The sequence below is a fragment of the Dendropsophus ebraccatus genome, chromosome 14 (assembly GCF_027789765.1).
Source record: "Dendropsophus ebraccatus isolate aDenEbr1 chromosome 14, aDenEbr1.pat, whole genome shotgun sequence".
In the NCBI taxonomy this organism is placed as follows: Eukaryota; Metazoa; Chordata; class Amphibia; order Anura; family Hylidae; genus Dendropsophus; species Dendropsophus ebraccatus.
This window is the reverse complement of record NC_091467.1, coordinates 67,732,328-67,756,043: the sequence shown is the minus strand read 5'-3', so window position 1 is coordinate 67,756,043 and position 23,716 is coordinate 67,732,328. Positions and strand designations below refer to the sequence as shown.

Sequence of the window (23,716 nt, the reverse complement as noted above, 5' to 3'; positions counted from 1 at the left end):
TCATATTGTTTATGTGACACTGCAGCCAATCAGTGATCTCGGTACTCAGTGATTGGATGCAGTATCACGTAAAATTAAATGTGATCACAGCAGGCCAGGTCCCACTGAGGTCCAGGGGTGAGTGGCGGAGGCTGGGCTGGGCACAGCTGAGGTCCAAGCGGGAGTGTTGAGCGGTTGGCCAGACACCACTGAGGTCCGCGTGGTGCAGGCTTTGCTGCTTTCCTCTCAGCCAATCCGGAACTCTGGATGCTTTCCAGATGAGGAAAGCATCCGGTTTTCCAGTGCTCCCATAGAGTTCTATGGGGGCATCCGTGCCAGAATTCCGGATGAAAAATAAAAAATCTTGACCTATTTTCTGGAACGGACACCCTATGGGTCTGGAAATCCGTCCGGGTTTCCTGATAAGAAATCCAGGTGGATTTTCTAGATGTGTAATCAATGTAAGAGGCAGCTGTATACTCACCTCTCCCCATTCAGAATACAAGCACGGTGAATCCGGCGTGCACATGTATGGGATGAGCAGGAGAGATCGTTCTTAGCTGAATAACTACCTGACATGTATGGTCACCAACTATAATAATGAATCCTCTGGGATTCCACCGCATCGCTGGCCTACTTTTCATCAACATGACCGGCAATCTAATGGGAATTTCCAGAAATAAGGTAATTATGTCTTCTGTATGACACCCTACAATAACACTGGAGGACTAGGAGGACAGGGTGGAAGCTATGTTATATATGTACTATGGGGGAGATTTATCAAACATGGAGGAAAGTGAGACTGGCTGTGTTGCCCCTAGCAACCAATCAGATTCCACCTTTCATTCCTCACAGACTCTTTGGAAAATGAAAGGTGGAATCTGATTGGTTGCTAGGGGGCAACTGGGCCTGTTTCACTTTACACCATGTGTGATAAAATATATTGTACTTACCGTATAAATTTTATAGAAACAACGGATATATAGTAGTTGGACTTAGATTAGTAATGATATATACTTGGGATGTATAAAAAAAAAAAAAAATTAGTTTTTATATTCAAAAATCACTTTATTTTTCGGTCACAGTAATGAAGTTTTTATTCATATTTCAATTACCTTTTGCTTAGTTTATAGCAGCTTGACATATTGCCGTACGTTGCAATATATTTTGGTTGGTTACAGTTAAAGACTTTGCACGAAATAATATGGAGACATGTATACTAGAAAAAAAACATGGCAGCTTTCATGCATAAACAGCGCCACCCCTGTCCACAGGTTGGATAGGATATTGCAACTCATTTCACTGGAGCTGAGATGCAATACCAGGCAAGACCTATGGATTGGTGTGGTGCTGTTTCTGGAAGGAAATAGTCATGTTTTTCTAAGCTTGAATAGAAGTATACTTGTTCAGGAGTGTAAAACTCTTTTTTACTGGTATTGTAGATGAAACTGTATTTTTTTCACATTCTATGAGATACAGACTGTAAAGTTTTTCTTACATTGACACATTAGGTATTGTAAAGTTGTCATCGGCTGTAGATCATGCTCAGAGATCAAATGTCAAGGAGGTCGGGCTGAGCCGCAGCATACATGCCTCCATCCTACCCCACCCCTGCCTGCCTTGACTGATTGACAGGAAGGCTCAGTGCTCAATTAAGGTGGGATAGAAGGAATGTGTGCATGTTGTGGCTCAGCACCGCCTCTTTGACACTTAAGCTCTGAGCATAATTCTATTTAAAGAAGTCCACCTAATAGAGAGGGATTGCTCAGTCTTCTCAGTATAGCACCTTCCTTCCTGCACCCTAATAAATCACAACCTGATTGGTTGACCTTTATGATGGGGAGTCGCAGATAAGTTATAATTTGAATAATTGGAGATTACTAAAATTTCTAATGTTCAAGTTGTTCTTTAAAAGGATTCTCCCCCTTTACTTATTAGAAGGGGGTCCTTTACAGGAGTACTCCGCCTATTTTTTTTTTACTTTCAAAGCATCGGGTGTCAGAAAGTTATATAAATTTGTATAGTTTATTTCTATTTTAAAATCTCCAGTCTTCTAGTACTTATCAGCTGCTGTATGCCCAGCAGGAAGGGGTGTATTTTCATTCTGAAACAGTGCTCTCTGCTGCCACCTCTGTCTGAGACAGGAACCTCTCCTGGTCTGGACAGTTCCTGACATGGACAGAGGTGGCACCAGAGAGCACTGTGTCAGGCTGGAAAGAAAACACCACTTCCTGCAGCACATAGGGCAGCTGATAAGTACTGGAAGACTGGAGATTTTTAAATAGAAGTAAATTAAAAATCTGTATAACTTTTTGACAACAGTTGATTTGAAAGAAGGTACTCTCCGGTGATCAAATGTAATCTGTAAATCCTGGCAGTAAGTGTTCAGTTTTCCTGCAGCACCACCACAGGAGAAATGAAGCATTACCCAATGACCATTCAAATCAATGGGTTGTCTTTATAGTACAGGACAGGGCAGGTCATCCAGAGGAAGAGACACTCTTTGTTGGAGGACTACTCTCTATCATCTCAGAGTCCTTTAAAAAAAAAAAGAAAAAAAAGAATGGACAACATTGAATCCATGGCCACCAGTATTTCTACGAGTCATCCAGTCCTATCAATCAGCTTTTATTTTTACCAAGAGCTGATACAGCTCATACAATACAACTGGACCTTGTATAGGGAGATCATATGCATCTTAGTGCAATTGTAAAAACCAAGATGGAGACGATGTTGGGACAAACCTCCAAGGGTCGGACTCTTCTGTCTGTCTGACTCTGGCTATTATAAGGTTGTACACATGGCTCAGTGCATCCACCCCAACATATAATTACTCCATTATTTTTGGATTCTTTTCTTGACAGTATAAAATTAAATCAATCACCACTTTGGGCACTTAGAAGGTGGCACCACCTTTCTGAATTATACCCAGCATGCCACCTTAAAAAGTCAAGTCCAGGCAGGTACGCCAAAAGAGCATGGAATGTGTCATTTATAAATAGACCATATTCAGGACTGGCTAAGGACTAAGAGACGGTCAGGGCATCCGGGAGCAGCCATCTGCCATGGGAAGCGCTGACAGATACCAGTGTACACGTGAAGTATGCACAAAAAACCTTCACAGTCATTCATCGAAGGGTTGAGGTGTTACTGATTGACTCCTTAAGGCAACCATATACATTACAGCTGGACATCAGGACCCAAAAGCTAGCCATACATTTTGAGCCCACTAATTTCACTCAACAATCTAAGCTATATTGGGTCCTCCAAACTCTCCCTAAGGAGCAGATGTTGGGGAAGAGATTAGAGATGAGCGAACCGGGACTCGAATGGACTCGAACCCGAACGATCAGCATTTGATTAGCGGTGGCTGCTGAACTTGAATAAAGCCCTAAGGCTATGTGGAAAACATGGATATAGTCATTGGCTGTATCCATGTTTTCCAGACAACCTTAGAGCTTTATCCAAGTTCAGCAGCCCCCGCTAATCAAATGCCGATCGTTCAGGTTCGGATGGACTCGAACCCGAACCCGGTTCGCTCATCTCTAGAAGAGATGGATCGGGTATGGTCAACTAGATTTCAACATACCGGATCCTTTTGTTCTTGGCAAGATAAGCCACCACCATTAGTGTCATTATAACAAGATCAGTATAGGCAGCTATTGACCTCATGTGCTTTCAGCCAACAGCTATCTGAAATGTATGGTAAACTCTGGTATCAGATGTCAGGGCAGGGAATGATTGGGCAGTTGAATTTTAACATGCCTGATCCTTTTATTCTCGGTAGAAATAAGCTGACAGAGATGTCTAGTATACCCTCTCACCCCATTGAAAACACATGGTGCCAAGCATACATGTGTATGAGGTTGAGAGTTTTTAGCTGACAGCTATCTACTGTTTGAGGCCTCGTGCCTTATGGGGTTGTATATGCCAAAAAAAAAAAAAACATGGTCGCTTTCTTTGAGTGCCCCACATGCCCATTAGTTATGAGTGGTACTGCAGCTCAGCACCATTGATGTGAATTGGGGAAGAGCTACACTACCATACACAACCTGTGGTCAAGTGTGGCGCAGTCTTCAGAAGAACATCTAAGGAGCTTTGTCCATTTTCACAGCTTTTTCATGCATTGTTTAGAGACTTCTGGAGTCTTTCACACAAACATTCACTAAAGAAGAAAAATAATAATATTTTACAAAAAATTCAACTCTACTTGGATGTAGTTAAGAGTCGTGTAGTATAGGAGTCAGTTTTTTCGATATTTTTTTTATATATACGTCTTTAAATAATCTACGTCTTAAAGCCCTTCATTATTGGTGCAAATCACGCAGTTTCATGGAAGCAGAAGTAATTCCCTAGTCAGCTACGGGAACAATAGCCCTGCCATGGTTGACCTGTTTTAAGGCTTACAAGAATCTTCTTTTGGCCAAAAACTAAACCCGGAAGGTGCCGTGTTTACTGGAGTATGACATACTAACACAGGGTGATATAATAGTGCATCTATCCACCATCTTGGCCATCAAGTCTATGTTTATCCAACGAATAAGTGCCAAACCAGGAAGACAGTCCTCACTCCTCGACATGATCCATTTGAGGTTAAAGACGTCACCTTAGTTGAGATGTTTTCTGTTACGTTGATTGGCACCAAGTACTACTTTTGGTGGAGAACCATCAACGAAAGACCGTGTTGTCTTCATGTCTTTTTGACCAACAATATCCATGGAAGAACAGCCGCCAAGACAGCTACAAGAAATATCAGTAATAGTATCATTATTAAGGATGGCGAGCGACAACAGTTCACCCTGGCATCTACACGATGTGCTTCAGAGATGGTGGTGACTATGTCCTCGATGCTTTCCATGGGTTGGCCTTGGTCACTGATAATAAAGACTTGGGAGCCACACGTATGACCTATCAGATCTGGGCTGGTATCATCAGAACATGTGCACCTGTAAAGGTCTTGAGGACTCTGTGACCCTGTTGTTTCAGGAATTGGTATGACCAAGGTGTTGGGGTTCCCTACTATGGTAGAATGTGTAAGACAAGATGGACTGTGAGGAACCTCTAGAATCTGATTAAGTTCTCCAGTTTTTGGTGGCAGTATAAGTCCTCTCTTGCTGAGGAACGTCACATAGCGGCACAGCGGACAGATGATGTTCTTCTTTATGGAGCCCTCCTTTTTGGCAGTCATGAGATACTTCACCAGGCAGTCATGGCAGAAGGAATGACCACAGCTCAGCCTCCTCTCCGAGATATTGGGGTTCTGTAGACGCTCGTAACACACGGGGCACTCATTTGTAGGGGTCTCCTTGCCACTGTCTTCGCCTGACATGGCTTTCAGTTTTGACAAATTCTTTCTACAAAGGAAAAAAAAAATTGGCATCAAATTATATATGGGATTATGATTGACTGGCAATAATTTGGGGTGGTTGATATGGTATGGCAGTGTTTGGGGCACTGCAGCTGGCATGGTTATGACAGGGCTTTTAGGACAGTGTTTGGGCACACTCTGGCTGGCAATATTATTACAGGACTATTAGGGTTGTGTTTGGGGCACTCTGACGGGCACGGCTATGACAGGGCTGGTGGTATGACTGGCACAGTCTGGAGGTTTTATTCCTTGCTCTATATGGAGGAATTGTTGCTGACCCAGCAGTGTAAACCTCAGAGGCTTCACTTCTTACTCAATATCCACACAAGGAGGCAATTCATGGTATTTCATCAATTATTAACCTGAAGCTTCTGCAACTTGTTCTATATATGATGGGCAGCAGCTAAGGTCTGTATCCTCACAAGACCTACACCCATGTGTGTGTTCATATATAGACAAACAAGATGTACCGCCATATTATATAACTTTATATTTGCTGTTAAAATTATTTTCAGGACAAGGTGAGCTAGCGTATCTAAGCCTACTAATTGTAATACCCTCTGCTGAGCTCATGTATCTAAGCCCACACTGTTTACTTAACAGATGTATCTAATGCTGCGTTTACACGGAGGCCCAATCCTACGATTAACGATTTTGAAGTAAAAAAAAATTTCTAACGATCAGCGTTTAGACGGAATGATATAGAGCGGAAAAATCGTTTTGCGATCGTTTTGCAATCGCTTAAGCCTATCTCGCACATAGGTTAAATCGATGAACGACTGTTTACACGGAAAGATCTGCGAATTTTTTGCGAACGACCAACGACGATTTGAGAACATGTTCAAAGATCAAAATGAACGATTTCTCGCTCGTCGCTTGATCGTTCGCTGCGTTTACACATACGATTATTATTCGAATTCGATCGTTATCATGCAAATTCCATGTAAACGCAGCATTACTCTATCTTGTGTAATATTGTCTGTTTAGATGGTGTAACTGTGGTGAGGCCTGTCTACTACTTGGCCAGGGATGTTGTATGTCGTGACGCCAGTGCTGGTCCAGCACAGGTATGATGTTGGTACCTGTTTGTATATGGCCGGTAGTGTTCCTCAAATGGTTGGTAACCTGCCGGGTTGTTGCGGGTCCCTTGTCACGGCAGTCCTGAGTGGCAACTGACCTACCCGGACTGTCTGTACCGCCAATCACAGAAGGGGGAAAGATACCACCCCTGTGGTGGTGGTGTGTGGTGGTGTGTGTATAGGTGCCGATGCAGAGTCCCGTCCTTTAATATAAAAATATAACAGCTTTACTGCAAGCCTTTTCAGTATAACCGTACACGTTTTCAGACAATAATCTTGACACACTGTAGTGCTTGACCTTAGTGCTTGGAGGAGGTGCTTGAGAGAAGTAGAAAAGGTAGTTGTAGTGGTGCTTGTAGAGTGAAAAGTAGAGGAGAGGAGTTTGCCAGAGGAGCCCTAACCCAGTGTAGCTGTGTACTCTGCTATATGTCTACGTATAGACAGTGTCTTACTGCCTTCTGCCCTCTGGTATCGTAGAACCCGTCCCAGTAGGGTTGTACGAGCCACAGCTGTGGTTATCTAGGTGTAGCTAGGTGTCCAAGTCTTCCCGGTTACCTGCGCTGAGCAGTAGGATACATAGATCTTTATATATACCGGTTGCTTTGTCCTACTGAGGCTAGTTCCTATCTTGTTCAGGATATTGCCCTGCTCTGTTTAGATGTGTTCCTGGTGTGGGTCAGGGTGTTCCTTGGTGACTACTCTCCCTGTTGTGTTCTTTGCAATGCATAATAGATATATTGGCTTAACTGAAAGAACAGTTGGTCTCTAGCTGCATCTGACTCAACTCTACAGAACTGCTAGACTCAACTCTACAGAACTTGTTGTCCCTGACAGGGGTCCTGGCATAAGCCAGGCCCTGGCTTAACTTCTCCATGGACCTCTTTCTTTTGTGTCCTTTCTCTCTGAGAATCTGGATAAGACCAACTGTACTTCCTCCACCAGTAAAACTCCTCCTACAGGGGCCTTCTTTACACCTTCCTGTGAATGGTGGGGATGAATGTGCGCAGAAGAAAGAAGAGAAATGATAGATAGAAAAGAAAAGGGCACCTCCTATTGGTCAGCATGGAACACATGGTACACATAAAACATTAACCCATGACTTACTTTAGCTGTGCAATACATATAAGAATACAAAACACTGGCACCTAGTGGGAAAACGTAATACTTTATCCACCACTTAACCTGACAGAAAAAAGCCTTTTGGCGGGTGCACAGGAGAGAAAGAAACACCAGTGGTGAGACACCACATAACTATGCCCATTGTGCATGATACTGTGCTGCTGAAGAGGTTGTATCCAACAATATTATGTATGATTCAGTCTTCTGAATCTGTGTACCTAACCATACAGTGTATGAATATATGTGCTACTGCCAAATTATACTGCCAAGTTCATGTATGTAACACTGTCAAGCATGACCACATAACTGGACTGGTTGTAATGCGGTACGGACACTCCAATAGATGTCTATGGAGGCCTCCTCATTTTACGGAGAACACCTAAGCACTCTGCAAAACCATCCTCAATTGTGTGACATCACCATTTAAACTCCCCCTGGCTCGTTGGTACAACTAGTGACATCATTTTATGCCATCCCCCTTCCCCCCTTTTTTTTTTTTGTGGATCCACAAAATACGAAGCACAACACGGATGATATTTTTCAGATTGCGGAGGAAAAAAAATGCAGATCCCGAACTTCATCCTTGAAAATATACTGATGTGTGAATGTAGCCGTACTACTAAAGATCCTGTAAAGATAACAATACTGTCTGCTATGTGTATGTATCTAAGCCTATGTGTGATACTGTCTGTTGAGCAGGTATATCTAATCCTTTCCTGTGTGATGCTGACTGCTGCGTTGTTGTATCTAAGCCTATCTTGTGTGATACTGTGTGCTAAGCTGCAGTATCTAAGTTGATCATGTGTGATACTGTGTTCTAAGTTGCTGTATCTAAGCCTGTCAAGTACGATGCTGTATGGTAAGCCAGTGTAAATAAGTCATAAAATAAATCATGTGTGACACAGTCTGCAAAGATAAACTATTTCATTCTCTTAAGTGTGATACTGTTTGCAGAGCCATAGTATCTGACTGTATCATGCGTGATACTGTTTGCAGAGCAGAGTGTAAAAAGGACAAAAGACAACACAAACAACATAAAACAAGGTCAAACATCACAATGACAGCAAAATATAAAATCCACCTCCAAAAAGATTCCACATTCAATAACACAATAAACTGTCTCTTTTCCACCGAGCCAAAACTACCAGGGGGCGCGTGTCCTGGACCGGTTAACCTGACCTGTCAATCATTAATAGTGGACTTACTGGTTGCGGACCTGGAGAGTCAAAGGTCTGTCCTCCTCCTCCAACTCCTGAACGTCTTCTCCTTCGGGACAATCTGAAAGCAGAAGAAGAACACAACGTGGTTTAGAAAGGGAACAGGGTGTTTTCTATGTCGTGTAAGAGGCATTTTCCTCCTCATCCAATGCAACCATCCCTGGGACTGACGTGAATAATCACTGAATGCTGCTTAACCTGTTTTTTGTCGGCTGGGTTTGGCATGGAGCTGGGAGTCTATCCATCTTTCCCACTTACCGGCCAAGTCATAACGTGGCTCCGCTAGTATCACCCAATTTTGCACAGGTGACTTATTTTTTTCCCTGCCGGTCTGGCACGGGGTCAATCATTGTCTGGAGAATTACAAGCGTAGTAAAAGGACATATAACTTACGGGATTGCGTCAAGTGCGAACGATGGACTAGAGATATGAGATGCATGGCAAAGACAAAGCTGAGACGTCCTACGGACTGGGGAAGCTCCGTAGCAAGGCTCTAAAGAAGGAGGGGCTGGCAAATTGACAAGTGGCCCATATTAGGTTGGAACTTTTTAACCAGATCATTGACGATCGTTTATATGACCCATGCCTCCATGATAGGTGGGATGGAACAGTGGGATGCTCAGCAAAACCATTAGCCTTAGACCTCAAACTATGGACCAAGTATTGGAATGGCAATGGTTAGGGGTAGAGGTGGTCTTTAAGACCCAATAGCACACTCTACACAGCATAGAGTAAGCCTGGGCATGATGACGTAGAACAGTCATGTCAAACTCTGGCCCACGGGCCATATCTGGCCCATGGTGCCATTACTTTTGGCCCGCTATGCTTTTCCATTGCTGTGTTAAATCTGGCCCTCCTGATGTTGCAGCAGATTATAATATGGGTGGTCCGGATGGCCGCTCAGACCGCCCATATTATAATTTTGTAGGTCACAGGCTACTATATAAGAGACTATTTTAGGGACTGGCTTCTACATAAGAGACTATTGGGTGGACTGGCTACTATATAGGAGATTATGGGAAAGGGCTGACTACTATATGAGAGACTATTTGGAGGGCTGGCCACTATATAAGAAACTATGGGGAGCGCTGGCTACTATATAAGAGACCATAAGAGATGGCTGGCTACTATATAACAGACTATCGGGAAGGCTGGCTACTATATAAGAGATTATAGGAGACGGCTGACTACTATATAAGAGATTATTTGGAGGGCTAGCTACTATATAAGACATTATTGGGAGGGCTGACTACTGCATTGGGCACTATTGGGAGGGCTGGCTACTATATAAGACACTATTGGGGGGGCTGGTTACTATATAAGACACTATTGGAAGGGGGGCTACTATATAATACACTATTGGGGGCTGGCTACTATATGGGGCACTATCGGGGGTCTGGCTATTATATTGGGCACTGTTAGGTGTGCTGGCTACTATATGGGACACTATTGGGAGGGATGGCTACTATGTGGGGCTCTAATAGTAGGCCTGGCTAGTATGTGGGGCACTATTGGGGGGGGGCTACTATATGGGGTACACTTATGAGATTACCTACTGCTTGAGGGATATATTGGGTAACTACCATGCGGGGACAATTACTTTAGGATAGGCAGTGCCAGAAATGTACTTTCATTAAATATTATGGTTGGCCCGTGACTTTGTCCAATTCTTTAATTTTGGCCCACTGTGTATTTGAGTTTCACACCCCTGACATAGAACATATTTTAATGAACAGATCTTTCGATTTATTTTTACAACAAAAACAAAACAAAATGGAAAATTAGAGGTATGGGCAAAGGCCAAAGTTTTCAGGAAGTGACGTCATGAGATTATGATGACATCACCAGGGACAGGAATAAACCCTGGGATGTACTGTTGTCACCTAATTTATAAATGGACTGTTGCTAAGCCACTATTCCTCCAGATTCCAGAAGAAGAACAATAGGTAGTTCAACTGATAAAAATTTGGTATTCTGTAAGCTCATAATCTCCCCCTAGTGATGGCGGAATTTTATCATTTAATTTATTAGGCGGGGGATGCGGAGCTGTTACCTACAGCCGACATCCGCCATCAGCAGCCGGGATTGGAGGTAGCTAGATGTCACAGTCAATATCTAGGCAGTTAGTGTGCCCTTCTTCTCACATAAAGGGTATAGGGTTAGGATGGCAGCTGGGCACCTACTAAGGTTCCTCAGGACTCTCATGTTACTACCCACATTATAGTGTAATATGAGTGAAAGGGTGTAATATGATGGCAATCCTAATGCAATACAGAGGTATTGCAGTGTTTTGCTCCAGCAATTGCACCCCTATTGGTCAAGTACTCTAGTAAGACCAATAGGTATTCCAAAGATAAATTTCTGCTCTTAAAACTGCTCATTGGGAGGTAGGGGACAGGAAGGATGAATAAACCTGTACTCATCTTACACCAATCCACTACTGGCACTGCTGCAATGTTGTTATATCTTGGGGTGGAGAATAGAAAGCACTAATGGGGGGACCAACAACACAGGGACAGCACCAGCAAGGCATCAGCAGCAGATGAGTACAGGTTTATGTATTCTCCAACACCCCTACCTGAAGCAGTTTTAAACTTAGAAATATGTCTCCAGAGTACCCCCTAATAGTTTTAATAACATTTTTAGAATGTCACTGTCTTTTACAACTTGCGATGCTTATGTTATTCTTTAGATATTTCTAAGTCACTTCATTCACCAAAGGTGACTCCCTAGCCCAGAAAAAATACTGTTGTTCAAAGTCTTTGTCACTAGACGCCCTACTTCTCTGCTCATATCTGCTGTCCACTGCCTAATGTTAGGAAAAATCTAGTAACAGACAAAGCAAGACAAAACATAGGAAGCAGGGGCAAGGCTTAGCATGTATCATGTGTATGGGAAAGTGTGTGTGTGTGGGTGTACCTGCAAACTAAACCAGTCTGCCTGCTAAAGGTGATTCATACTGTTCCTAAAAGGTAAATCAAGGCTTCTCTCTCCTCTTTCACTACTCATAAAGCTTATGACAGCTGTCCCTTAAACAAATACTAGTGCACTGCTATTTATTCACAATGGTGCAGGGTAATCCCCCAGTCCCTTAAAGCGAATGTACAACCAGGTACATCGCTATGGGCTTTTTACATTAACAAACCGTCGCCAGCGCGGGGATGCCAGTGGCGTGATCCTTTTTTGTCATCCACCGCCCAGTTCCCGCACGGACCCAGTCTATTCCCAGGCACTGGCCTGGCATGAAGCACTGGGGCCAGGCCTGTCGGCCCCCAGTGGGACGATCTCCCCGCCCCTCTGTGATGCAGCGCCATTGATTCTAATGGAGCTGCATCACAGAGGGGAGGGGGCTTCATCACGCTGGGGGCCGGCGGGGCTGCCACCAGTGCTTCCTTATGTGGCTCAGGAACAGGCCGGTGTTGTGCTTTGGAAACAGGCAACGGTTCAAAAAAAAGGACTGTGCCACCGGCATGCCGGCGCTGGTTTGATAATGTAAAAAGCTCATAGCGATGTACCTGGTGGTACATTCACCATAAGCACCATGGTGCTTAGTGTAACCTTACTTTGTTGCTGCTGCCGTTTCTTTCTTTTCTCCTCACCAATCTCTCCCTTCACATGCCATCTAAGGCTAAGTTCACACAATGTATATTTTCAATTAATCACGTCCGTTGCAACACTAGCCATGAATAATTGGAATCCCGGCCGGAGTATATACACTCTGTATACACTCCAGCCAGGATTCCTTGCGGCTGCACGATTGTCGGCTATGGTGATTTGGAATGTGGGCACGTTCGGGTGTGCCCACATTCCAAGTCACCATAGACAACAATCATGCAAAGAAATGTAGTTTATCCGGCCGGTACTGCAGTATGAACCGGATGAACTTCACTGACACCGGCCGTTTTGTGACACGGTCGCGTCATAGAACAGCTGGTGTCATATGCTGTGTGAATCCGGCCTAATACTGTACTGTGTAAATCATCAGCACAGTGCCAGCCTGTTCAGTACACTGTACTTTCCCCAGCACTACGTGTGTATGTGTTTTGAATGGCCAGATAAGCAAGGGAAAGAGAGTCCTGTGTGTGTACTACTGCCAAACAGCCCAGCTCAAGTCCTGCTTCCTGGAATGTGAAAAAGCTGTGCATCATGGAAGGGGCAATGAGAGACTCAGTAAAAGCAATGAGAGACCACAAATCACCTTGTCACCATTATTGCTGTTTTTGTAACACCTCCCAAAAAAGATGAAATCAAAAGTGACCAAAAAGTCACATCTACCTTCAAAATTGTATCAATAAGTTGTAAGACTTAGACAATAATTAGGTATATTAATTTGGTACTGCCATAATCATACTGACCCGCAGAATTAGGTTATATGTTATTGTTTCTATAAAAACTAGACCAACAGTACAGTAATAGCTATTATATGTTTTTCTTATGCAGTAAATTTGTATTTTTTTGCAATGACCAATAGATCATTTAGGGATTGTTACTTGAGCGATTTCCTGGGATTCTACTCTTTGTCACCTCCCACAATGCTTTGCTCAGAAGGAACAGAGCTCACATTCTCCCGAACAATTAGATTTAGGTGAAAACATGAAGAGGAAGCCAGAGTCTATTATGTTTGTAAAGCAATCGCTGCCCAGGCAGAGGCCGCTGACCCGTGTCCGGGTAAATGTAATAATCTCCAGATCTTTGTATAGTGTTGTTGACCTGAACTGAGCTTACACACAGGATGGAAGTATTTGGTTCACATGCTCACTGATATGCCAGGGGTAGGCTTCGGGTAGGTTTAATATTGTGGCACATCCCTATAGACAACACTTAAGGCCCAAGTCTGCACAATGTGGAGATCAGATATCCCAAAATTTAATTTAAAACAAATACAGTGATACATCGCTGACCTCTAAATGGCTCTACCACTAGGCAGCCATATGGATTTGTTCTCTTTACCAAGAATTGGCCCCCTTTAAATTTTTGCACTTGTAGATCGGTTCTTTGAAGGACTTCCGGCTTTTTTCTCCAGCTAATGGGGCAATTAGTCACAAAAATCTCAAACAACCTAATAGGGTACTCTGATAAAAATTTCTGCTAGAGTAGTTTAGAGCTACAACTAGATGTCAAACAGGATAAGGCTGGGCCCAAAATTGGGGTCTATGAAGTTCTCCCCTAGGGGTAAGGGGTCCGCATGAGTGACTCATGGGCTATGATCTTCTAAGCAGTGGACATACTAAGGCCTGCTGTAAAGTGATTTCTGAAGGACTGTCTAGGGAATGAGAACAGTTAAAAAGTCACCAATTTTCCCCGGCATTTCCCAGTTCCTATGAGCTGTTTCTGTATATTTTGGCACTTCCTGGATAAAATGGTGATGTCACTTCCTGGATAACATGGTGATGTCACTTCCTGGATAACATTGCAATGTCCCTTACTGGATAAAATGGTGATGTCATGACCTGACTCCCAGAGCTGTGCGGGCTGTGGCTGCTGGAGAGGATGATGGCAGGGGGACACTAAGGGACACAGGGCACTGGAGGGACACTGAGCATCCCTCTGCCATCATCCTCTCCAGCTCTGGAAGTCGGGTCGTCAAAACACCATGTTATCCAGGAAGTGACATCACCATGTTATCCAGGAAGTGACATCACCATTTTATCCAGGAAGTGAAGCCTTTATGCAGTAGTAAGTGCAGGGAAAAAAAAGCACTTTATACCATTTTTCCATATATATTGTGCATATAGTGTTGTATAACTTTTGGGGGGCAATACAATACTTTAATAAAAATTTTCACCAGAATTCTCCTTAAGCTACTTTTGAAGTTACTGGAGAGTAGTATACCCTATATTTTGTTAGTCACTAACATCTTCCCTGTAATGTATGTAATATCATCTTTCTGAGTTACTGTTGCTGCACTTTCCTTATGGGCCCACATTCTCCCAAAATGAGACCAACAATGTTTTTTCTGGATTTGCCAAAATTGCTTTGGATGGGACCACTTCTGCAAGGATATTTCTAAATAAAAGAGTGGCCCAGATGTGTCCAGTCTGCTGTGGTCATACACTTTAGATAGCTGTTACATGATCAGTTTGGCTGGCTCCTATCTTGCCCCATCACCCAAGATGGTAAGGTGGAAGGTGGTAAGATGCAGCCAGACACCTCTGGTGGGGCCTTATCTTTCTAAGAACAAAAAAGATTGGGCAACTGCCATATCCTTATTTTCCCCGACATCTGCCATGGGTGGAGATTTGTGGGCTTGTATAGCCTAGGTGGTCGGCTTGTCCTGCCTAAATTGATTTGGTTGGTTTGGTAGACATTTTTCTCATGATTTATGCTTATTCAGCCATGGAGTGAATTAGCAGACTTTTTAGTAAACATTGTCGCCCTGACCTCACACCCAGGCAGGCACACCACAAAGAAAGGGATGGACTAATTTACTTGGAAAAAAAAAAAGTTGAATTCCACTATTGAAGAACATTGTGTGACTCATTTACACATCAATCACAGGGATGTTTACATATGGAGAAAAGATTCTGTCCCTCATCAGCCCTTATGGGCGTCTTTATTTTTTCTTTTTTTATCTTCATTTCCTAACCCTAAAGTACTGCTGATCCACCATTATTTACAACAAGAGGTGGGTGACTCTTGGACACAATACTAAGAATAGTACCCCATGAGCTGGATCCCACCCATTGACACCATATTTTGCCTGGCCCTTATTTCACTTCTACTTTGCCTGGGCCCAAAATCCTGACAGAATATTAAAGAAAGTTTTTAGTTCCCATCTCGTAGCCCATTATTTATGGACACTGTGCATATGTATTTATCAGGGTCTAATAAAGGACTTTTGGGGGTGCAGTGCTCTTGGGAATTTTCTTCTAATGGTCCAGGGGTGATTTTTGTAGCAACGAGGCTTCTTGCAGCCCATGCAACTTCCATCTTACTATTGTTGGGGAGCTACCCCAATATGGGTCCTTTGGGATATTTGGGCCCAGTATAGACTAAGGCGATGTTCACACAGCGTAAAAGTACGGCCGTTGCTGCAATCGGCAACAACGGCCGTTCTTTGTACGAATAGCTACGCTGCATGTTCTTCTATGGGATTCCGTCCATATACAATGCGTATACAAGTGGCGCCTCAAAGAACTGATATGTCAGTTTTCTGTGGCCGCTATTCATTGAATAGCGGCCACAGTGCACACTGAGGAGCAAGCGGCTATGGGAAGTTCCGGTCCGAAAGATTATGCAGCCAGTACTGACGATGATCTTTGCAGAGACTGGTTGGTACAATACTCCATGTGAACATGGCCTAAATCTGTATAATCTGGAGAAAAGGAGGGAAAGAGGGACATGATGGAAATCTTTAAAGGAGAAGTCCGGGCATCGGCTGCTTAGGCTAGGTTCACACTGCGTTTTCAGCATCCGTTTAACGGATCCGTTTTTTTTAACGTCCAGAAAAATAGGGTCATCAACGTTTTTTTGTCCGTTTTGGTCCGTCAAAAAAAACGGATCCGTTTTTTTTTATAATGGAAGTCAATGGAAAAACGGATGCACACAAATGAATCTGTTTTTTGCAATCCGTTTTTCATGCGTTTTTTGCAAAAAACGGATGCGTTAAACGGATGCTGAAAACGCAGTGTGAACCTAGCCTTACTGGATAAGTGGTACACATCACGACCTGGGTCCCCGCTCACACTAGAAAGCAGTTGAGGAACCAGAGCAGAGGAAAGCGGACCCCAACGCTGGAGCTGGGGAGGTAGGTGCATGTTGTTATGTTCAGCTACCTCCTCCCCGGCCCCTTTTGAAAAAAAAGGCTGATCCCGGACTTCTCCTTTAAATTTGTTGAAGGCCTAAATAAGGTTCAGGAAACCGAACATATGAACAAGAGACCACAGTCTGAGGTTATTGGGGAAGCAATCAAGAGAAAATATTAGTTTACTGAAAGAGTAGTAGCTGCTTGGAACCAACTTCCAGCTGATGTGATTGGTAAATCTACAGTAAGGTATTCAAACGTTCTACGCACGGTCTGTAAATACTGAAATGCCGTGTCGGGAACTTCGCATTCTGTTCCATAGCACATCGTCTCTGTATTTACGGGCCGTGTGCTGAACGTGTGATTGCTCCCCCCCAGTATACACAGATAGCCAACTAGATGGACCAAGTGGTCTTTTTCTGTGACAATCCTTTATGTTTCTATAGAAAGATACAAGCACTGTCAGACAATGGAGTTTGAGCTTTCTAGGCCCACTGTCGATAGGGACACAACGTCCTACCACTGGGAGTTTGGACTTTTTTGGGGGAAAGAACCATAAGCGCAGTTGAGATACCACAGTATGTATGGCCACAGGATATAGATGGACAATGAGATAGACAATGAGAGGTTGAGTCAGATGCTGAGAAAATTAAAGTCAGTAATAATACATGGTGAGCTATATCAGTGACACCCACAGTAGTGAGACATCTTCAGGTTCACAGAGACCCCACACTTTGACAGCGCAGACTCCACCACAACAGTCTCACTCAGAACATACAGGAGTTGTAGAATTTCGAGCGACCCAGTAGGTGATGAGTTGCTAAAGGGAAGGCGGTGAAGCAAGATTATATTGTTGCGTCAAGAGTAAAAATGGACAAGAGGAAAACACCTATAACAATTAGATCTTAGAAGGTCTTGCCCAAGAGACTCTATCAATTTCGATCTGGACTAATTGATGTTTTGTAAAGTGAACAAGGACATATACAAACCAAAACCAACCCTGCAAACTCTAGATAACCACTTTCCATATGTAATAGAGGTTATTCCCGATGACCCGTGGTGTCAGTAACCACCCATCAATGTCAATAATCGATACTTTGCCGTTCGTGTAGTGGGGACCTTTTTTTTTTTTTTTAGGGGACACCAGCAGACTTGAACCATGCAAATGGGCTTTCCAAAACCTTTGGAGTTAAATTATTTGTAAAATTGGTAGACCTTACATTGGGTACCATCAGGAAACAAAAGAGAGAGTCACTAAGACAGTCAAATGTTGGTACAGAAAAAGAAGTATGAAGAGAGCAATCGAAAACATTAGGTACCAGCAAGCAGATATAGACTGGCCCACCTGTAGACGAAGACTAGGAATGACCTCTTTTCGTGGGCCCAAGACTGACTCTTTATAGCCTCCATTGATACTGCAGAGAGTAGAGGACATACATGTGTCATATCTAATAACTCTCCTGTGTACGTGTCTAATAAGTGACATGTATATAACTAGGGTTAGGCAACGTTTCAGAACCGTTCATCAACTATTGAACCAAAACATTAATTTGCCAGTGAATCATCACAGAAATCCTCGAGATTATATGCCTGTGTCCACTGATAGTAATATAAATTAATGTGTAATCTTAACTTGGATGACATCATGATGGCGAGGAACATGGATGACGTCCTGATCTGAGAGGCGCTCCATGTTCTTGGCCTTTGATGGTGTCCATTCATGAGGCATAAATAAAGGATAATATTAATAATAACATACTAAGTAACAATGTGCACCTCATGATAACAGCGGACGGACTATAAACACAGCAATATTAAAGATATCTACAGGAAACGGCTCCTTGCTAGTCACAATAGGACAATCTTTAATCCCGGCCCTCTCTGTTAACCTCTTCCAAGGATAATTTAGCGGCTTGCTGAGAGTCGGCTCAAATTAACATCACAAAGCCGACTGGTTTCTGTCTCCTGGAGAAGAAACTTGCATTATTTCATCAAGGATAATAGCATTGCCCTGTATAATGTGAAGGCAAGCTTACTTCTGTACTGTCCATACTATATACCACTGTCCATTTATACGCCCACCACTTCCGGCTCCCAAGGCCAGTGAGTACTTTGAGCTCTGCCTTGAAGCCACTTTGATGAAAATTGAGTAAAATTCACATCAGCAAAGGTAGGTATGGTTTACAGCAGCCTGTATTCTTTGAATGACCTGCAGAGGAAGACTACTGGGATGTGCTGTCAGTCCCTCTTAGGCAGTCCACTGACAGAGTACAGGCTGCAATGGCTTCTGAAGGGCAGAAGCAGATGTGCGTTACATATCAGACATGGTGGGTCATAGTAAAAATTTTAGCAAAAATATATAAATGTAAGAAATATTAATGGGGTATTAAAACCATTAAAGCTGATCGGTGGGGTCGGATCAATAAAAGCCCCACCAATCCAGGGAGCAGAGGAGGGTAAGTCGCTGCCGGACTGTTCTAGTGGCTTATCTGCCTGAGCACAGAGAGGATAAGCCATGTTGAAAGTAAAAATACCCAACCCTTCTCAGATGTCAGGAAGAATCGAGAACCCTCCATACACATCGGGAAGTCACCATACATAAATAGCCAAACCCACCAATCTTGGCAAGTATGGGCAACTTTAATCCAATGGAAATGACCAGACTTACTAATTATTATTATTATTTTTTTATAATATAATTATCTCTATTATTTCCTAATATATACATCATGCACTGCTATTCTGATGAAGAGGACCTCTGTTCCTCGAAACGCGTAAATGTTGTGCACTTTTGATAAATATTTTTACTTTATTCAGCCTCTATTTGGAGTCTTTTGGGCAGCGCTAATATTTATGGATTAGCCACGCACCATTTTTGTACCTAGACTAGCCTAATATATATATTATCAATTATATTGACTAGAGCCATAATAAACAGAAACAAGTTATAGTAATAGTTATTACTATAATAAACAGTGAATGAATACAATCATACAATTAGCTCGTACAACGTAGCTTACCTGTGCATGGCTTCTTTTATATTGAAATTATATTAATATATCATTCCAATACTATTTGGTAGCAATAACAGCTTCACATAAAGGCTTGGAATTATAAATGATTAGAATAAAGATGAATATCTGCACGAAAATATTAAATGATCAAATAATAATAATAAATAATAAAATAAAAATGGAAAAATGGAAAAAATGTAAATAAAAAAAATTATACAGAATTAAATGTACTCAAATAATATACAGAACAATAGGTAAAATATTAATACAATAATAAATAATGATATTAAATTATATATAATAAAAATTAAAGACGAAATATAAACAAAATAATAAAATAAAAGAGTCAGGTAATCAAAGTTAGATATAGGTAATAAACCTAGGTATAAGCGGGATATAATGTTGTATACCGTACCTGTGTGCTGTCTCCCGTCACACTGTGGTACCACATAGAGATCTGAGCTTCATCTGATAAACTCTTTGCAGGTCCTTGGATTTTTCTCGGTCCTTGGGCTCCACCTCTCTCCTGGATTATAGAGGTGCGGCCTGTATTGTCAGCCCACAGCATCTCCTCCTCACCCACATAGACTTACAAATTGTATTTCCTACTCGGCTGTGTAGTTACCATAGTTATACATGGTGCTACCACAAGTGCCTGACGAGGGATCTACTAGAACTGGTGATCTACTGTCTATAGCGGGATCATGGTCATTGTTAGGACTGGGTGCAGGACTACAGCAGAAAATATTTGCTCTAGAGCCCTCCATGGAGTTGATGCTCGGATGCCAGGTCTATCCTAATCACCAATAAATACACCTCCTACAAATAACTGTGACCCCAAAATTATCTTTAGAAATCCTACACCTTTATTACACAACTCTGAATACAAAAATAAATGTATGCATGTAAACAGCGCAGAGGGGGCACAGAGGGAACAGCGGAGGGAGAGCTGGTGGGAATGCTGAAGGTCCTTTCCTAGCAATGGTCTGGGTCACTGTGGTCACAGCTTCCATATATACTCCCATCCTCCATAGACAAGCGTAGTGATGAGGGAGTAGCACTCAGGTAGCTTGGTATCTGTAGTTCCCCCAGGACTCTCTGTAGTAATGTGTGCCAGCTGATCAGGTGGATCATTTATATACAACTATATATACAACTCACAGAGCATTTGTGGTGTACGCTCATCCGGTAGATGGCACTTGCTAGATGGTAACGTGTGACGCCACTTCTGTGGTGGTTGGTCGGAATATAGCTCAGCCAGATGTTAGGTTGTTGTGAGACCAGTGCCGCTTGGGCACACAGGTATGGAGGCACACCTGCTTTTATTTTAGATAGGCTGGCTATACCCTTTCCCCTGTGGTCGGTGACCTGCCGGGGTGTGAGGGGGTCCCTTGGGTGCTTAACATGGTTGTCCGGAGTGGAGTTGTGACCCACCTGGACTATTGGCACTACCACCCACCGAAAGGGGAGATGACCCAAGGAAGGTGCAATGGCTGTGTAGGTGCTTAGTGAATAACCACTGAGTCCAGTTAAAATAAATAAACTCTTCTTTACTGCAGGAAGGCTTAATACAGTGATATACAGTAGGATCTTGACTTGATGATACACTTTAATCTTTAGTCACACAACCTGGGTTGAGAGCTCAAGAAGAGGTACAGCCGTGCTCACTGGGTTGCATGCTGAGAGGTAGAAGAGAAATAGAGAGGAGGAGTTCCAACCCAATGTAGTACTGTGCTCTGCCGGAACTTTAGAAGGGGAAGTAGAATACTTGAGAGTAGAGAGAATACTTGTGCCCATGTTTTGACGCTTTGGTCTTTGCACCACCTATTGCCCACCAGTGTCGGGCGACCCGTACTAAAGGGTGACACAAGCCCCAGACCTTGTTAGCTGGGATGAGCAGAATTTTCAGAGTTTTCTGATAACACCTGTGCTGCAAGATAGAGTACGTAGGCTTCTAGCAACTTTGCTCTATCCAGATCAGTTCCTCTTTCTTCAGGATACTGTCCTGCACTTTTAGACTGGTTCTCGGCGTGGGTGGGATGATCCCTGACTTGTCCTCTCTAAGTGTGTGTTCAACACAGCATAGTGGGTGGAAGTGCTGCTGTCAAGAAAAGAGTGCTAAGGTGTCTCATGTGGGTCCGTTCACTACAGAGACCAACCCAAACACTCCACAGGGGACCTGGCATAAGCCAGGGCCCTACTTGGTTACTGCAGGGACCGTTCTGGCTTGCGTCCTTCCTCTATCAAAGCCAGAGTAAGGGCCCTATTACACCAACAGATTATCTGACAGATTTTTTTGAGCCAAAGCCAGGAGTGGACTATAAACAGAGAACAGGTAATAAAAGAAAGACTGAGATTTCTCCTCTTTCCAAATCCATTCCGGGCTTTGGCTTAAAAAAATCTGTCAGATAATCTGTTGGTGTAATAGTGCTCTAAGACTCACTAAGGTTTTGCTACACTTCTTCTCCTCATGTGACTTCCTCCTACAGCATCTGTAAGGTGTGCTGTGAGTGGGTGAGAAGTGAGAAAGAGAAGGATAGAGATAGGTAGAAAAGAGAAAGAGCTCCCATTGGTGCACAGATCCTAGAAACAATAACCCTTTAGTTACCTACAGCTGTGCAATACTTAGGTACACAATATACATATTAGCGACATCTAGTGGCAAAACTTAGGTACTACTTCATTACCACTTTTACTTTGAAGTACAGACTTTTGCGAGGGGTGTAAAGACAAGAAACACCCGTGGTGGGACACCACATACTCCCCCACTTTTAAAAAGCCGTCCACGGGGTAACAGCTGGAGAAAAAGGTTGGACGAAAAGTTAACAGCACAGCAAGGGTTATATAAGTGCAGACATACAAAACATCAGTGTATCTAAAACCTGGAACACTGGATGCATCTGTCCCTGTGCACCCTGACTGGTGCTATGATGTGTAAGTCTCTTTAGTAGAACAGTGAGGCTGGTTCCTCACAGGCAGTGGCGGATTATAATATAGGCGGTTTGGGCGGCCGCCCGGGGCCCGAGGCTCCGGGGGGCCCATGCCATGCCGCCCACATTATAATCCGCTACTGCGGGTGACTCTCTTGTGACCGCAAGCATTATTTTGCTTGCGGTCACAAGAGTCCATCTGTCCCTGGCTGATGCGCGGCTGCCGGGGGTGTCCCGTCCTATCCCCGGCAGTGCGCGCATCAGTGAGCTCCCCGTGCGCCTGTGGCTGTGACTTCCGGCGCACGGGGAGCTCTCTGATGCGCGGCTGCCGGGGATAGGACGGACAGACCGAGAGGCTTGACGGGGGAACGGATGGCAGGTGAGTACTTTTGTGTCGTTGTTTTTTTCTTGTGTGTTATCTGCGGGGGGGGGGGCAGCAATGAGGGGGACCATCTATAAAGGGGGGCAGCAATGAGGGGGACCATCTATAAAGGGGGGGCAGCAATGAAGGGGACCATCTATAAAGGGGGGGCAGCAATGAGGGGGACCATCTATAAGGGGGGCAGCAATGAGGGGGGACCATCTATAAGGGGGGGCAGCAATGAGGGGGACCATCTATAAGGGGGGGGCAGCAATGAGGGGGACCATCTTTAAGGGGGGGAGAGGGAAGAGGGGGCCAGCAATGAGGGGGACCATCTATAAGGGGGGAGAGGGAAGAGGGGGACCATCTATAAGGGGGGGAGAGGGAAGAGAGGGACCATCTATAAGGGGGGGAAGAGGGAAGAGGGGGACCATCTATAAGGGCGGAAAGAGGGAAGAGGGGGACCATCTATAAGGGAGAGAGGGAAGAGGGGGACCATCTATAAGGGGGGAAGAGGGGGGCCATCCGACATCCTCTGTGCTGCTGTAACCTCCCCTATAGATCAGCACCCTCCTCTCCTGACATCCTCTGTGCTGCTGTGACCCTGTGGCCTCCCCTATAAGATCAGCGCCCTCCTCTCCTGACATCCTCTGTGCTGCTCGGACCTCTCCTATAGATCAGCCCCCTCCTCTCCTGACATCCTCTGTGCTGCTCGGACCTCTCCTATAGATCAGCACCCTCCTCTCCTGACATCCTCTGTGCTGCTGTGACGCTGTGACCTCTCCTATAGATTAGCACTCCCCTCTCCTGACATCCTCTGTGCTGCTGTGACCTCCCCTATAGATCAGCACCTTCCTCTCCTGACATCCTCTGTGCTGCTGGGACCTCTCCTATAGGAATAGCAC

The 23,716-nt window shown here is 43.9% G+C and overlaps 1 protein-coding gene and 1 long non-coding RNA gene across 6 annotated transcripts in view; one reads left to right on the top strand and one right to left on the bottom strand.

The window, feature by feature from the left end:
• The window catches only part of LOC138771773 (uncharacterized), a 63,458-nt gene that overhangs the window by 18,127 nt on the left and 21,615 nt on the right, over nt 1-23,716 (top strand). The gene's annotated exons all lie outside the window — the stretch shown is intronic.
• Nucleotides 1,027-20,017, bottom strand: RNF222 (ring finger protein 222). 5 transcript variants are annotated; one of them, XM_069953230.1, is made up of 4 exons: nt 19,936-20,017; nt 8,762-8,823; nt 6,430-6,629; nt 1,027-5,333 (listed from the first exon to the last, which is right to left on the bottom strand). In XM_069953230.1, the coding sequence occupies exon 4, from the start codon at nt 5,306-5,308 to the stop codon at nt 4,670-4,672; it is 639 nt and encodes a 212-aa protein (XP_069809331.1). In that variant the 5' UTR covers nt 5,309-5,333; nt 6,430-6,629; nt 8,762-8,823; nt 19,936-20,017; the 3' UTR covers nt 1,027-4,669. The 5 variants fall into 5 exon arrangements, with proteins under 5 accessions (XP_069809331.1, XP_069809330.1, XP_069809329.1 ...); XM_069953229.1 differs by lacking the exon at nt 6,430-6,629 and adding an exon at nt 17,852-17,921 and having other exon boundaries at nt 8,751-8,823; nt 19,936-19,969; XM_069953228.1 differs by lacking the exon at nt 6,430-6,629 and having other exon boundaries at nt 8,751-8,823.

Excerpts from the sequence above, each read along its gene's own strand:
- RNF222 (XM_069953227.1), bottom strand. The coding sequence starts at position 9,201 with ATGCATCTCATATCTCTAGTCCATCGTTCGCACTTGACGCAATCCC. Across the intron at positions 8,824-9,155 it reads TTCGCACTTGACGCAATCCC|ATTGTCCCGAAGGAGAAGAC; the intron begins GTAAGTTATATG and ends TTCTGCTTTCAG. Across the intron at positions 5,334-8,750 it reads ACTCTCCAGGTCCGCAACCA|AAAGAATTTGTCAAAACTGA; the intron begins GTAAGTCCACTA and ends TTTCCTTTGTAG.